The sequence below is a fragment of the Salvelinus alpinus genome, chromosome 3, assembly GCF_045679555.1.
Source record: "Salvelinus alpinus chromosome 3, SLU_Salpinus.1, whole genome shotgun sequence".
NCBI lineage: Eukaryota > Metazoa > Chordata > Actinopteri > Salmoniformes > Salmonidae > Salvelinus > Salvelinus alpinus.
In genome coordinates this window covers 64,637,423-64,652,414 of record NC_092088.1, presented here as the reverse complement: position 1 = coordinate 64,652,414, position 14,992 = coordinate 64,637,423, and the positions used below count along the sequence as shown (strand labels likewise).

Genomic DNA, 14,992 nt, shown 5'->3' with positions numbered 1-14,992 from the left:
TGTGCCCTAGGTTGGCTGACCCATCCTGCCCCCCTTAGGGTGGTTAAGAGAGTGGAACTTTGCTGCGGCCAGGTTGCCCTGGTTTAAGAGCTTAGCCTGGGTATTGTCAGTCTGCTGTGTTGCCGGGGGTCTTGGGCCAACTTGGTGCCCCCGCCATGCTGTGAGGCTGGGGTGAGTTGCAGTGACCAACGGGCTGCCACAGGGCCTGGGTTTGTGGGGCAGGCAGAAGTTGAAGGCTTTGATTTCTTTCTTACGCATGTCACACTTCTGCCGCTTGGTGTCGACAGCGGGGTTAAACAACTCCTTGGGTGTCACAGGGTCATCCAGGAGGTTCACTTTTTCTTTGTCTGCTAAGAGCCCTTTCTCCCACCACCGCCAGACTCATGGTATGACCACAGCCTTGGATGGCATTACAGGAGGCACAGAGGTTTTGATACGTAATCCCAAGCATCTGGATTCAGGCTCGTCCTCCTCATCATCCCCTAGCTCACCTTCCCCCAACACTATGTCGTCAGACAGTGAGGGGAGGGAATCGAGGCTCTCCATAGCCTCGCCCCAGCTGGGCAAGGTTATGGAGGGGTTGAGCCTCCACCTCGGCCGGTGGCTGAAAGGGGAGGGGTTAGAGACAGCAAAGCATTTTAACCTCCTTCTCAAACCCACTCTAGAGAAATTTACAATGCTTACAGGAGTTGTGGTTCTCGAGTTCTTCCTGAGCATGTTACCTTCCCAGGCAATGTATGCATTGAAGGTGAAAATCCTTCCCTGCAATCATGGAGCCGCAAGCACAAGAACATGGGGTTTGAGTGCTTTTCTAGGCTAATTTTGGGATGGAGAAGCAGTGGCCATTATGCAGAACAGGGCTATGCTAAGATTCCTGTTGTAAAAACAACGTGTAAGCTCTTCGGCTTTAGTAGCCGTAAGCTAGCTAGTAGAAGCCTTGCGGCTAATACTACCTAGGTTGTGCAACGTGGGCACACTACAGCCGCGAGGTTAGTGTTGCGTTCGCTAGCTAACAGCTACCTTTGCTAAGGTGCGCTGTAGCTAGCACAGTGCTGGCCGGAGGAAACCGCGTGTGGCCAGTTAGACTTCGGGTAAATATTCTCCCACGACCGTAGAGCTGTGAGGCTAACCAGTCGGTCTAGTTAACATGAACGAGTAAATGCAGGTTTGAACCAGATGAGAGAAAAGTACTAGCAATACTAGTACTGTGATTGCAGGTAGTAGTGCTGGTGTGGTTAGCTCACTGTCCTAGAATTTAGGAAGTCTACAGATCAGTCTGATTTTATTGAGAAATGAGGTCAGCAAAATGGATATGTACATGTGCAGGCATAAGCTATAGCTTTACTGTGGTTTCTCACGTGATTTAGTCTACATTGTCTAGACAGTACTAGTTACAAGTATTCCAAGTATTAGCCAGATGAGGTGGGTGTGTACTGTATATAGGTAATACTCCCATCCATATGTCAAACCAAGTCAAACCTGTCACAGGGAATATGGTAAACACAGAGTGGCCATAGCCTTGTGATCACACACTAAGTCACTCCTTGAGATACTATACAGTATAGATTTTATTTAAAAAAAGGAAGAGTCAGCACAATGCGACATATTGTGTATATTATGAAAATCTTTCAACCAGGTCTAATAATGATAGGACTCGGGCACATATATTGTAATGTTCTGTGTGTTTTTTTCTGGTGGACATTTACTTTGATATACTGAGTAATTTAACAAGTGACACCAAAAAGGGATCCAAGCTTTCACCTGGATTTACCTGGTGGGTCTATGTCATGGTACTGTGCATCTGATGGCCAGGGTATAATATGTACCATAGGGGTATAACATGAAAATTATTTGAACTCTAAAACAACAATTAATAAACATTTTTACACTTTATAAGAGCATGCAGGGTCATGGTAATCACAGTCACAGTAATCACATGGAGTTCCTGAGCTTACAGTAATGTCTCACAAAAATATTTTGACATTTTATTTGACACTTTTATTGAGAGGGGGATACAGGTACACTACTGGTCAAAAGTTTTAGAACACCTACTCATTCAAGGGTTTTTCTTTATTTTTTTACTATTTTCTACATTGTAGAGCAATAGTGAAGACATCAAAACTATGACATAACACATATAGAATCATGTAGTAACCAAAAAAGTGTTAAACAAATCAAAATTTATTTTATATTTGAGATTCTTCAAATAGCCACCCTTTGCCTTGATGACAGCTTTGGCACACTCATGGCATTCTCTCAACCAGCTTCATGGGGTAGTCACCTGGAATGCATTTCAATTAACAGGTTTGCCTTCTTAAAAGTTAATTAATGGCATTTCATTCCTTCTTAATGCATTTGAGCGAATCAGTTGTGTTTTGACCTGGTAGATGGGGTATACAGAAGATAATCCTATTTGGTAAAATACCAAGTTCATATTATGGCAAGAACAGGTCAAATAAGCAAAGAGAAACGACAGTCCATCATTACTTTAAGACATGAAGGTCAGTCAATACGGAACATTTTAAGAACTTTGAAAGTTTCTTCAAGTGCAGTCGCAAAAACCATCAAGAGCTATGATGAAACTGGCTTTCATGAGGACAGCCACAGGAATGGAAGACCCAGAGTTACCTCTGCTGCAGAGGATGAGTTCATTAGAGTTACCAGCCTCAGAAATTGCAGCCCAAATAAATGCTTTACGGAGTTCAAGTAACAGACACATCTCAACATCAACTGCTCAGAGGAGACTCTATGAATCAGGCCTTCATGGTCGAATTTCTGCAAAGAAACCACTACTAAAGGACATCAATAAGAAGAAGACACTTGCTTGGGCCAAGAAACACGAGCAATGGACATTAGACCGGTGGAAATGTGTCCTTTGGTCTGGAGTCCAAATTGGAGATTTTTGGTTCTAACTGCCGTGTCTTTGTGATACGCGTTGTGGGTGAATGGAGGATCTCCGCATCTGTATTTCCCACCGTAAAGCAAGGAGGAGGAGGTGTTATGGTGTGGGGGTGCTTTGCTGGTGACACTGTCTCTGATTTATTTAGAATTCAAGGCACACTTAACCAGCATGGCTACCACAGCATTCTGCAGCAATATGCCATCCCATCTGGTTTGTGCTTAGTGGGACTGCAGTATAATTTCGTTTTCAACAGGACAATGACCCAACACACCTCCAGGCTATGTAAGGGCTATTTTACCAAGAAGGAGAGTGATGGAATGCTGCATCAGATGACCTGGCATCCACAATTCCCCAACCTCAACTAAATTGAGATGGTTTGGGATGAGTCGGACTGCAGAGTGAAGGAAAAGCAGCCAACAAGTGCTCAGTATATGTGGGAACTCCTTCAAGACTGTTGGAAAAGCATTCCAGGTGAAGTTGTTTGAGAGAATGCCAAGAATGTGCCAAGCTGTCATCAGGGCAAAAGGTGGCTATTTGAAGAATCTCAAATATAAAATATATTTAGATTTGTTTAACACTTTTTTGGTTACTACATGATTCCATATGTGTTATTTCATAGTTTTGATGTCTTCACTATTATTCTACAATGTAGAAAATAGTAAAAATAAAGAAAAACCCTTGAATGAGTAGATGTTCTAATACTTTTGACCGGTAATGTAGGTGGGAGCAACAGTTGGGGTGTCATAAGTGACATGTGCTTGGGAGTGTTACCACTGCACCACAGCTCTACACAATCCTTCATACTTTAATTCCCAAAAGATCCAAAAGGTGGAGCCATCAACACTAAGGTGTTACAATGGTATGCTAATTATTTTTAATAAATCATCATGTTAACCATAACCTTTTTTGTTATTTTCCCTTCTTTCCTTATAGGTTATTGCAATTGTAATGGACATTTTTACAGATGTGGATATATTCAAAGAAGCGGTTGATGCCTCCATCAGAGGAACTCCAGTTTATGTGCTTCTGGATGAATTTCATCTGCAAAGCTTTCTCTCAATGGCTGAGAATCAAGACATCCAAATCCCAAAACTTAGGGTACGTTCACATACTCTGTTACAACGTTGATTAATCTACTTAGAGGTTGATAATCAAAAGTATTGACTGATCCTCCTCTCATCGTATATACAGTATTGATTTGTCATTTTTAGTTTATCTTCACCAAAGAAAACAAGTGACTATCTTGAAGTTATTGAGGGATGATGATGTTTCGGCAATGTGAAAATAAGAATTCCAGCGTATTGTACCTCTCTATCTGATAAATCATTTACTATGGGTGCTCTCATCTTATCTACCAACATAGATAGGGCTCTAACTCCTCTAGCCCCACAATGAAATAGGGTGCAGGCCAGGCAGCAGGCTGTTAGCCAACCTGCCAGCTTAGTGGAGTCTGCCAATAGCACAGTCAGTGTAGTCAGCTCAGCCATACCCATTGAGACTGTGTCTGTGCCTCGACCTAGGTTGGGCAAAACTAAACATGGCGGTGTTCGCCTTAGCAATCTTATTAGGATAAAGACCTCCTCCATTCCTGCCATTATTGAAAGAGATCGTGATACCTCACATCTCAAAATAGGGTTACTTAATGTTAGATCCCTCACTTCAAAGGCAGTCATAGTCAATGAACTAATCACTGATCATAATCTTGATGTGATTGGCCTGACTGAAACATGGCTTAAGCCTGATGAATTTACTGTGTTAAATGAGGCCTCACCTCCTGGTTACACTAGTGACCATATCCCCCGTGCATCCCGCAAAGGCGGAGGTGTTGCTAACATTTACGATAGCAAATTTCAATTTACAAAAAAAAAAATGGCGTTTTCGTCTTTTGAGCTTCTAGTCATGAAATCTATGCAGCCTACTCAATCACTTTTTATAGCTACTGTTTACAGGCCTCCTGGGCCATATACAGCGTTCCTCTCTGAGTTTCCTGAATTCCTATCAGACCTTGTAGTCATAGCAGATCATATTCTAATTTTTGGTGATTTTAATATTCACATGGAGAAGTCCACAGACCCACTCCAAAAGTCTTTCGGAGCCATCATCGACTCAGTGGGTTTTGTCCAACATGTCTCTGGACCTACTCACTGCCACAGTCATACTCTGGACCTAGTTTTGTCCCATGGAATAAATGTTGTAGATCTTAATGTTTTTCCACATAATCCTGGACTATCGGACCACCATTTTATTACGTTTGCAATCGCAACAAATAATCTGCTCAGACCCCAACCAAGGAGCATCAAAAGTCGTGCTATAAATTCTCAGACAACACAAAAATTCCTTGATGCCCTTCCAGACTCCTTCTGCCTACCCAAGGACATCAGAGGACAAAAATCAGTTAACCACCTAACTGAGGAACTCAATTTAACCTTGCGCAATACCCTAGATGCAGTTGCACCCCTAAAAACGAAAAACATTTGTCATAAGAAACTAGCTCCCTGGTATACAGAAAATACCCGAGCTTTGAAGCAAGCTTCCAGGAAATTGGAACGGAAATGGCGCCACACCAAACTGGAAGTCTTCCGACTAGCTTGGAAAGACAGTACCGTGCAGTACCGAAGAGCCCTCACTGCTGCTCGATCATCCTACTTTTCCAACTTAATCGAGGAAAATAAGAACAATCCAAAATTTCTTTTTGATACTGTTGCGAAACTAACTAAAAAGCAGCATTCCCCAAGAGAGGATGGCTTTCACTTCAGCAGTAATAAATTCATGAACTTCTTTGAGGAAAAGATCATGACCATTAGAAAGCAAATTACGGACTCCTCTTTGAATCTGCGTATTCCTCCAGGGCTTAGCTGTCCTGGATCCGCACAGCTCTGCGAGGGCCTGGGATCGGGAGAGACACTTAAGTGTTTTAGTACTATATCTCTTGACACAATGATGAAAATAATCATGGCCTCTAAACCTTCAAGCTGCATACTGGATCCTATTCCTACTAAACTGCTGAAGGAGCTGCTTCCTGTGCTTGGCCCTCCTATGTTGAACATAATAAACAGCTCTCTATCCACCGGATGTGTACCAGACTCACTAAAAGTGGCAGTGATAAAGCCTCTCTTGAAAAAGCCAAACCTTGACCCGGAAAATATAAAAAACTATCGGCCTATATCGAATCTTCCATTCCTCTCAAAAATTTTAGAAAAAGCTGTTGCGCAGCAACTCACTGCCTTTCTGAAGACAAACAATGTATACGAAATGCTTCAGTCTGGTTTTAGACCCCATCATAGCACTGAGACTGCACTTGTGAAGGTGGTAAATGACCTTTTAATGGCGTCAGACCGAGGCTCTGCATCTGTCCTCGTGCTACTAGACCTTAGTGCTGCCTTTGACACCATCGATCACCATATTCTTTTGGAGAGACTGGAAACCCAAATTGGTCTACACGGACAAGTTCTGGCCTGGTTTAGATCTTACCTGTCGGAAAGATATCAGTTTGTCTCTGTGAATGGTCTGTCCTCTGACAAATCAACTGTACATTTCGGTGTTCCTCAAGGTTCCGTTTTAGGACCACTATTGTTTTCACTATATATTTTACCTCTTGGGGATGTTATTCGAAAACATAATGTTAACTTTCACTGCTATGCGGATGACACATAGCTGTACATTTCAATGAAACATGGTGAAGCCCCAAAATTGCCCTCGCTAGAAGCCTGTGTTTCAGACATAAGGAAGTGGATGGCTGACAACTTTCTACTTTTAAACTCGGACAAAACAGAGATGCTTGTTCTAGGTCCCAAGAAACAAAGAGATCTTCTGTTAAATCTGACAATTCATCTTGATGGTTGTAAAGTCGTCTCAAATAAAACTGTGAAGGACCTCGGCGTTACTCTTGACCCTGATCTCTCTTTTGACGAACACATCAAGACTGTTTCAAGGACAGCTTTTTTCCATCTACGTAACATTGCAAAAATCAGAAATTTTCTGTCCAAAAATGATGCAGAAAAATTAATCCATGCATTTGTTACTTCTAGGTTAGACTACTGCAATCCTCTACTTTCCGGCTACCCGGATAAAGCACTAAATAAACTTCAGTTAGTGCTAAATACGGCTGCTAGAATCCTGACTAGAACCAAGAAATTTGATCACATTACTCCAGTGCTAGCTTCCCTACACTGGCTTCCTGTTAAGGCAAGGGCTGATTTCAAGGTTTTACTGTTAACCTATAAAGCGTTACATGGGCTTGCTCCTACCTATCTTTCCGAGTTGGTCCTGCCGTACATACCAATACGTACGCTACGGTCACAAGACGCAGGCCTCCTAATTGTCCCTAGAATTTCTAAGCAAACAGCGGGAGGCAGGGCTTTCTCCTATAGATCTCCATTTTTATGGAACAGTCTGCCTACCCATGTGAGAGACGCAGACTCGGTCTCAACCTTTAAGTCTTTACTGAAGACTTATCTCTTCAGTAGGTCATATGGTTGAGTGTAGTCTGGCCCAGGAGTGTGAAGGTGAACGGAAAGGCTCTGGAGCAACGAACCGCCCTTGCTGTCTCTGCCAGGCCGGTTCCCCTCTCTCCACTGGGATTCTCTGCCTCTAACCCTGTTACAGGGGCTGAGTCACTGGCTTGCTGGTGCTCTTTCATGCCGTCCCTAGGAGGGGTGCGTCACTTGAGTGGGTTGAGTTACTGACGTGATCTTCCTGTCTGGGTTGGCGCCCCCCCCTTGGTTTGTGCTGTGGTGGAGACCTTTGTGGGTTATACTCGGCCTTGTCTCCGGATTGTAATGTTGGTGGTTGAGGATTTCCCTCTAGTGGTGCGGGGGCTGTGCTTTGGCAAAGTGGGTGGGGTTATATCCTTCCTGTTTGGCCCTGTCCGGGGGTTTCTTCGGATGGGGCCACAGTGTCTCCTGACCGCTCCTGTCTCAGCCTCCAGTATTTATGCTGCAGTAGTTTATGTGTCGGGGGGCTAGGGTCAGTTGGTTACCTGGAGTACTTCTCCTGTCTTATCCAGTGTCCTGTGTGAATTTAAGTATGCTCTCTCTAATTCTTTCGTTCTCTCTTTCTCTCTGAGAACCTGAGCCCTAGGACCATATGTCAGGACTACCGGGCATGATGACACCTTGCTGTCCCCAGTCCGCCTGGCCTTGCTGCTATTCCAGTTTCAACTGTTCTGCCTGCGGTTACGGAACCCCTACCTGTCCCAGACCTGCTGTTTTCAACTCTTAATGATCGGCTATGAAAAGCCAACTGAGATTTATTCCTGATTATTATTTGACCATGCTTGTCATTTATGAACATTTTGAAAATCTTGGCGCTCTCTAATTTTCTCCTTCTCTCTTTCTTTCTCTCGGAGGACCTGAGCCCTAGGACCATACGTCGGGACTACCGGCCGTGGTGACTCCTTGCTGTCCCCAGTCCGCCTGGCCTTGCTGCTATTCCAGTTTCAACTGTTCTGCCTGCGGTTATGGAACCCCTACCTGTCCCAGACCTGCTGTTTTCAACTCTTAATGATCGGCTATGAAAAGCCAACTGAGATTTATTCCTGATTATTATTTGACCATGCTTGTCATTTATGAACATTTTGAAAATCTTGGCTCTCTCTAATTTTCTCCTTCTCTCTTTCTTTCTCTCGGAGGACCTGGGCCCTAGGACCATGCGTCGGGACTGCCGCCCGTGGTGACTCCTTGCTGTCCCCAGTCCGCCTGGCCTTGCTGCTATTCCAGTTTCAGCTGTTCTGCCTGCGGTTATGGAACCGCCACCTGTCCCAGACCTGTTGTTTTTCAACTCTTGATGATCGGCTATGAAAAGCCAACTGAAAATTATTCATGATTATTATTTGACCATGCTTGTCACTTATGAACATTTTTGAACATCTTGGCATAGTTCTGTTATAATCTCCACCCGGCACAGCCAGAAGAGGACTGGCCACCCCTCATAGCCTGGTTCCTCTCTAGGTTTCTTCCTAGGTTTTGGCCTTTCTAGGGAGTTTTTCCTAGCCACCGTGCTTCTACACCTGCATTACTAGCTGTTTGGGGTTTTAGGCTGGGTGTCTGTACAGCACTTCGAGATATTAGCTGATGTACGAAGGGCTATATAAAATAAAATTGAATTGAATTGAATATGTGAGGTGCAGCAGTGGGGAGGGTGAAGGTTATTGCAGTGTCTTGTGTTATATACTGTAGATGGATTTCAGAATTAACCTGAACCACTGAAAACTTAGTTCTCACTCTATCTTACAGGGCGAGGTAGTTTACAGGTTGAGGTGGTTATTACCAGAGGTATTTAGGACACAGCCAAAAGAGTTATGCTTTCTTGTCATAGCATTTTACAAGGCTGCAATAAAGCTCTCTCGCTATTTCAGAGAGTCAATATATCTTTCATGCGAGGATACTGATAATAATCAGGCTTTGCATAAAGCGGTGTATTACCGTAAAATGGTCTTGCTAAGATGCCACTTTGACTGTCTTGGTCTACAGAACATGAGGGTACGCACAGTGAAGGGTCAGGATTACCTCTGTCGTTCAGGAGCTACATTTCATGGAGCAATGGAGCAGAAGTTTCTATTGGTGGACTGCCAGACAGTGGTGTACGGATCATACAGGTAAATGGAACTAGGAGGCCAGTGGTTCAGAATAAGGATTTCTCAATATTGATTCAACTGTTCTTTGGCTATAAATACAATCTACTGTATTGAGTCATTATGATGTTCTTTCTTTGTATTGCAATTGTGACTATTTGAACAGGCTAAGGCTTAAAGAGAACATTTTCTGGCTTTTGACCCCAATCTCATGTGTTTTTTTTTTTTTTTACCTCTGTGATATAAATAATGCATGGAATATAAGTATAAAAGTATATAAGTATTATATAAGTATAAAAACATTCTGTTCAATGTTACTTTACAGGGCTTTCTGTAGAGACTGTATTTGATTTCTAAGTAGAACACGGAACTTCTCTTGAGATATGAAAACATTTAAGATTGGGGATTTGTGTCTGAAAGGGTTGACTTTTCAAAAAGAATAACAGATAAAGAAATATTAATATTTTACTTTAGACAGCCAAAGGCTTATCTTTGATAGAAAAATTTGCCATAACTTAGAGATGAATTAGAGATGCTAAGGGTTGACAGCAGACAATTTATTGATAATGCAAAACTGTTTACCTTAGTTGACCTCGTGCATAGACTGAGCTGAACATGTCTGTTAGAGTTGACATTTGACACTGAAGTAATTGCTGCTCTACGTTTCTTGTTCTCCACCCAGCTTCATGTGGTCCTATGAGAAAATCAACCTGAGTATGGTGCAGGTCATAACAGGCCAGCTGGTGGAGTCCTATGACGAGGAGTTTCGAACGCTCTTCGCTCGCTCCTCCATGCCAGCAGTTCTCGCCCCTCCTGAGGGTGTGCTACTAGAAAGGAATGGAAGGCATGCTCTGGCAAAGTATGCTTCTCAATCCAGCCAAGCCTTTGAGAGGAAGGACCAGTTGAGACATACCCTCGACACAGTGTACAGGAAAGCCTGTGAAAGACAGATGGGCATGACGAGCCCTATCAGAGAGATGGAGGAGAGACTTTATGAGGAGGAGCCATTTCAACACAGACCCATGATCAATCATGGTGTGAGTGTTCAAAAACACATCCATCAGTTCCAGTCTGCAGAGACTGCAAACTTCCTGAAAAGACACAGTTATGCTGGGGAGAGACAAGAAGTCTTGCATGTTCCACACAACACAAGGTATGGGGCAAGCAATTGGAATGTGGCTGGAGATGGAGGTTATCACTGCGCCCCTGGAAGAAGCCACTTTTCCAATGCTATGGACGACAATTCTCAGGGGGCACAGATGTACAGAGGTCACAATATTCGGCAGTCCTACCACGGGAATGACAAACACACCCGCTCCATGCAGCAGAACATACCAACTTTGGAGTACACCGCTAAGTCCTTCTTGCGCACATATAGGATAGAGTCTTACCTCAATAACACTGACACTCCTATTGGGGAACCATGTGATTATCTGGACCAGTATGAAGCTCTGGAAAACAAATCTAGCTCATTCATTCCCTCCAGAGTTAGGTCATCCCTTGTTTTCAAGTCCACTATTCCAGAGCAACCGGAGACAAACAGTTACTCAAAAAACTCTTCCATACGTCAGGTTGATCCCTCTGCAAGGCAAAACAATGCACCGTATTACTCATCAATGCAATGGAATCCAGCAACATCAATGGAAAACAGAATGAGACAGGATGAGTTTATAATGAAGAAGCAAGGTCTGCAGATTTTGGATGATCCTAGGAATAACATTGGCTATGGCCCAGGAAGAGACCCACATCAGTCTGTCTATGCCAGCCTGGGCAGAACCAAAGGGGGACTGGTAATCAAAAACCCTGAGCTCCTCCAAGACAACTGGCACAAAAGGCACAGTGTGGCAGACCCAAAGTCCAACATAGACTACAGAGACAATAAAGAGTCCTCCAGTCACATGTATGGTGGGGCCTTTGTGAGGAAACAGGCAGATGGTGGTGGAATAAGAGTGGGTGCACAGAATGGAGGATATTCTTCAAATCTGAATGAGGATCAGAGATCTGTCTCTCAATATGATGTCAAAAACACAGTGGACATAAAGAGACCCCCTGTTTCCATTTGGAAAGAGCCTCCCTCCAGAACTGTGTCTGCAGCAGCCCTTGATATGAACAGCAAAGAGCCCACTTACAAGTCCACCAGTACAGCAATGGGCTCACCTCGTTTCCTCAAGAAGAGCTCCAAGAAAATCAGATCATTGCTCAACATACCAGAGAAAAAAGAGGGTTCCCCTCTAACCAAGGAAAATGTAATTCCAAAAAGGGGTGGTAGCTCAGACACCATAGTGACTGAGGAAGAAGAACAAAGACCAAACAGAGAGAGGAAGGTTGCATCGCAGAGTGGCACCGCAAATCCAACCAGATCCCCTACCAGGCTAAAGATGGACAAGAACCACTTTGCAGATGATATAGGAAAATCATCAGCCCCTCGTTTCAGCACTGACGAGCTGCAGCAAAACCCTCCTGCCAGAGCTACATCCATTAGGACACAGGGGCAGCCTACTGCCATTGATGAAAGACATGAAAGGGCAAGCCTTGCATCAGGAAACTGGCGTAGCGATCAGGGGGGCAGTAGTCGTTTGTATAGCAGATTTGAGCCTTTCTGCTCATTTGAGAAGAATCAACCCCACTCCTTACAATCTGCAACAGGCCCTGCACCCATACATGCCCCAGAGAAAACCAAGAGCATGCACTCTGCTAAAAGTAACTCCAACAATGAACAACACAACCACACTGGCCAGCAGACAACTAGCCACCATGAAAACAAACTGGGAAAATTTATACAAAGAGTAGGGAATTTCATTCACAAAAATAAGTAGTAGAAAAGAAAGTTAGCATAGGGAACCAATCCAACATGGATTACTGGTTGAATGATGACATTCAAAAAAGCAATCAAATTGTTGTCAGATTGGAAACAGTGTACTGCACCATTTAACTTGAAAACTGTTCACATGAAGAGCTGACATCCTTTCAGGTCTATTTAGAGCAATGGAAAACTGATCATTACTTCAATTAAATATCAATGTTTTGATTATTAGTAACACTTTCTACGAGGCACAAACATACAAGCAGGGTTCGGGACAAGGTATCACGGACAGTGAACTCAAGTCAGAGGACCGCAGCTGAGGTCAGACCAGCAGAACTGGGTCAGCAGCACAGTCAGGTGAACAGGTGACAGGGACAGCCAGGTATTGTCAGACCAGGTTGTCCTGAGGCACAGTCATAGGGCTCCGGTCCTGTGGTAGGTGAGACATAGCGAGAGAAATAGAGGTCAATAAGAGGTCAGATGCAGGGAATCCGAGTGGGGAGCCGACCAAGCAGAGACCACAAGCGGTGCCACTGCCAGACTACGCTCAATCATAGGACTGACTGAAGAGATAACCCACTGGGCACAGACGTCAGTTCAATGTCTAGCTTTAATTTACATTTGGTTGAGTTGTCAACTAACGTGAAATCAACAAAACATTTCACCGTGTCATTGGATTTAGGTGAAAAGTTGGGTGAATAAAATACGAAATCCATTACGTTGATGACTTTTTTCAAATCCAATCAGTTTTCCACGTTGATTCAACATCATCACATACAGTATATATATATATATATTTTATGACGTGGAAACAAGATTGATTCAACCAGTTTTCAGTCTAAGACTAAAAGAGAAAAGCTAAAAGAGTGTGTGTGTGTGTGTGTGTGTGTGTGTGTGTGTGTGTGTGTGTGTGTGTGTGTGTGTGTGTGTGTGTGTGTGTGTGTGTGTGTGTGTGTGTGTGTGTGTGTGTGTGTGTGTGTGTGTGTGTGTGTGTGTGTGTACACTGCAGTGAGGAAAACACTGAACACAATTTGTTAAATCTTATTTGCTCCTCGAGTCCATTATTTTCTATGAAGCTCATGCATTTAATCTGTTACATCAAATGAATGAGCCTCATAGAAAGTGTTATCAGATATTTATTTTTTCAAACCCAAAACTAAATCAGCTACTCGATGGCTGTGATGAGAGACTAAAAGTTAACTGTGTTAGATAGGATCGATTCATCTATTAGGATTTATGTTACAGTAGCTTAATTTCCATATGAAACACATTAAATGTCATCATTCAATTTTAAAAGATCACAATAAAGCTGTGATCACAGACAGCGGAAAATATTTTGTCACAATATTAGACAAACATATCCAGGGTATAGGATTTACAGTGCGTCCATTGCATGATTGGGTGAATGAGTTCATTTGTCAAAACCTGCTTGCAGTTTTTGGCACGATCGCAGCGTCTGGAGTGTTTTGATGAATATCTTTCTTGGTAAAATGCTTTGGCAAATATGCTTGAAAATGAAGTTCTATTTTGTTCTACTGTGGCTGCACGTGTTGTGGATACAGGTGTTGTGGGAAATGCAATGGTATTATGATGGGACAATTTTAGGGAAATGTACATTGTATGTCTTTGTAAATATAGTTGCTTTTTCCAAACAAATGTCATTGTGTTTCCTTTGATCTGTTGCTGTATGTGATATAGACCTACTGGGCAGCAAGGTTATTATATTATTATTATTATTATTATTATTATTATTATATTATTATTATTATTATTATTATTATTATTATTGTTTTTTTATATTAGGTTTTACTTCTAGTAGTTTTAAGATTTTTATTAGAAATTCTGCTTACAGATCATCTTTACTAGTTTTTATTGAGTTTAAGTTTCATCAAAACATTTAAATATAATTTTTATAAGCTTAAGTTGAAGTTTTAGTGTTAGGGACAGAAAGTAACCTATGTGTGGGAGGCTGGGAGACATTTGTGTTGTTTAGTTTTTGTGTTTTTGTCTCTTCTTGCCACTGTGGGGTAGTAATGCATAAGGTGATGGGTCAGGTCATAGGTTAAGTTAGGTTTAAAGGTAAACTAAGTGAGATGAGGTAGATCAGTGGTCACCAACCGGTCGATCGCGATCTTCAAGGCATTCCTAGTCGATCACCAAACATTTCTGTAGAAAAGCCAATGATAAAGACATACAGGATTGCGTTCCTTTTTTCCCCTTGTGTTGCGCTTTTGGCGGTAGGCACATTTGATTCAGAAGCCCTGCGCACCGGGTAGGCAAAGAGATCCCATTTTTAACCACTTAATTTGTCTGAAAAGACAAACTGCTTACCCGGCAGACTGGGAGATCTGTGGCTAAATGAGTGTGCCTACTGCCCTGGCCAATCGGATAGCTCAAATCACTGTGCCTCCCTACAGCTGCCATGACCCCAGCCACAGCAAAGTTTGATACTAGCCTGCGTGAGATTTAATAACTTTTAAAACCATGACCAGAGAGAGACTGTCAAAGAATACAGCAAAGAGCTGCTATTTTTGTGTGTGTTCATGTCAAATCAAATCAAATGTTATTGGTCACATACACATCGTTAGCAGATGTTAATGCGAGTGTAGCGAAATGCTTGTGCTTCTAGTTCCGACAGTGCAGTAATATATAACAAGGATTCTAACAATTCCCCAACAACTCCCTAATACACACAAATCTAAAGGGGTGAATGAGA

General features: G+C 42.8%; 1 protein-coding gene across 1 annotated transcript in view; it reads left to right on the top strand.

Annotated features, from left to right (window-relative positions):
- Positions 1-13,932, top strand: part of LOC139571173 (protein FAM83B-like) — a 28,247-nt gene extending 14,315 nt beyond the window's left edge. The window contains exons 3-5 of the mRNA XM_071393790.1: positions 3,836-4,000; positions 9,373-9,497; positions 10,156-13,932. Coding sequence (XP_071249891.1) covers positions 3,836-4,000; positions 9,373-9,497; positions 10,156-12,289 — 2,424 coding nt within the window. The 3' untranslated portion in view covers positions 12,290-13,932. The remainder of the gene's footprint in view (positions 1-3,835; positions 4,001-9,372; positions 9,498-10,155) is intronic.
- Positions 13,933-14,992: the final 1,060 nt, after the last annotated feature.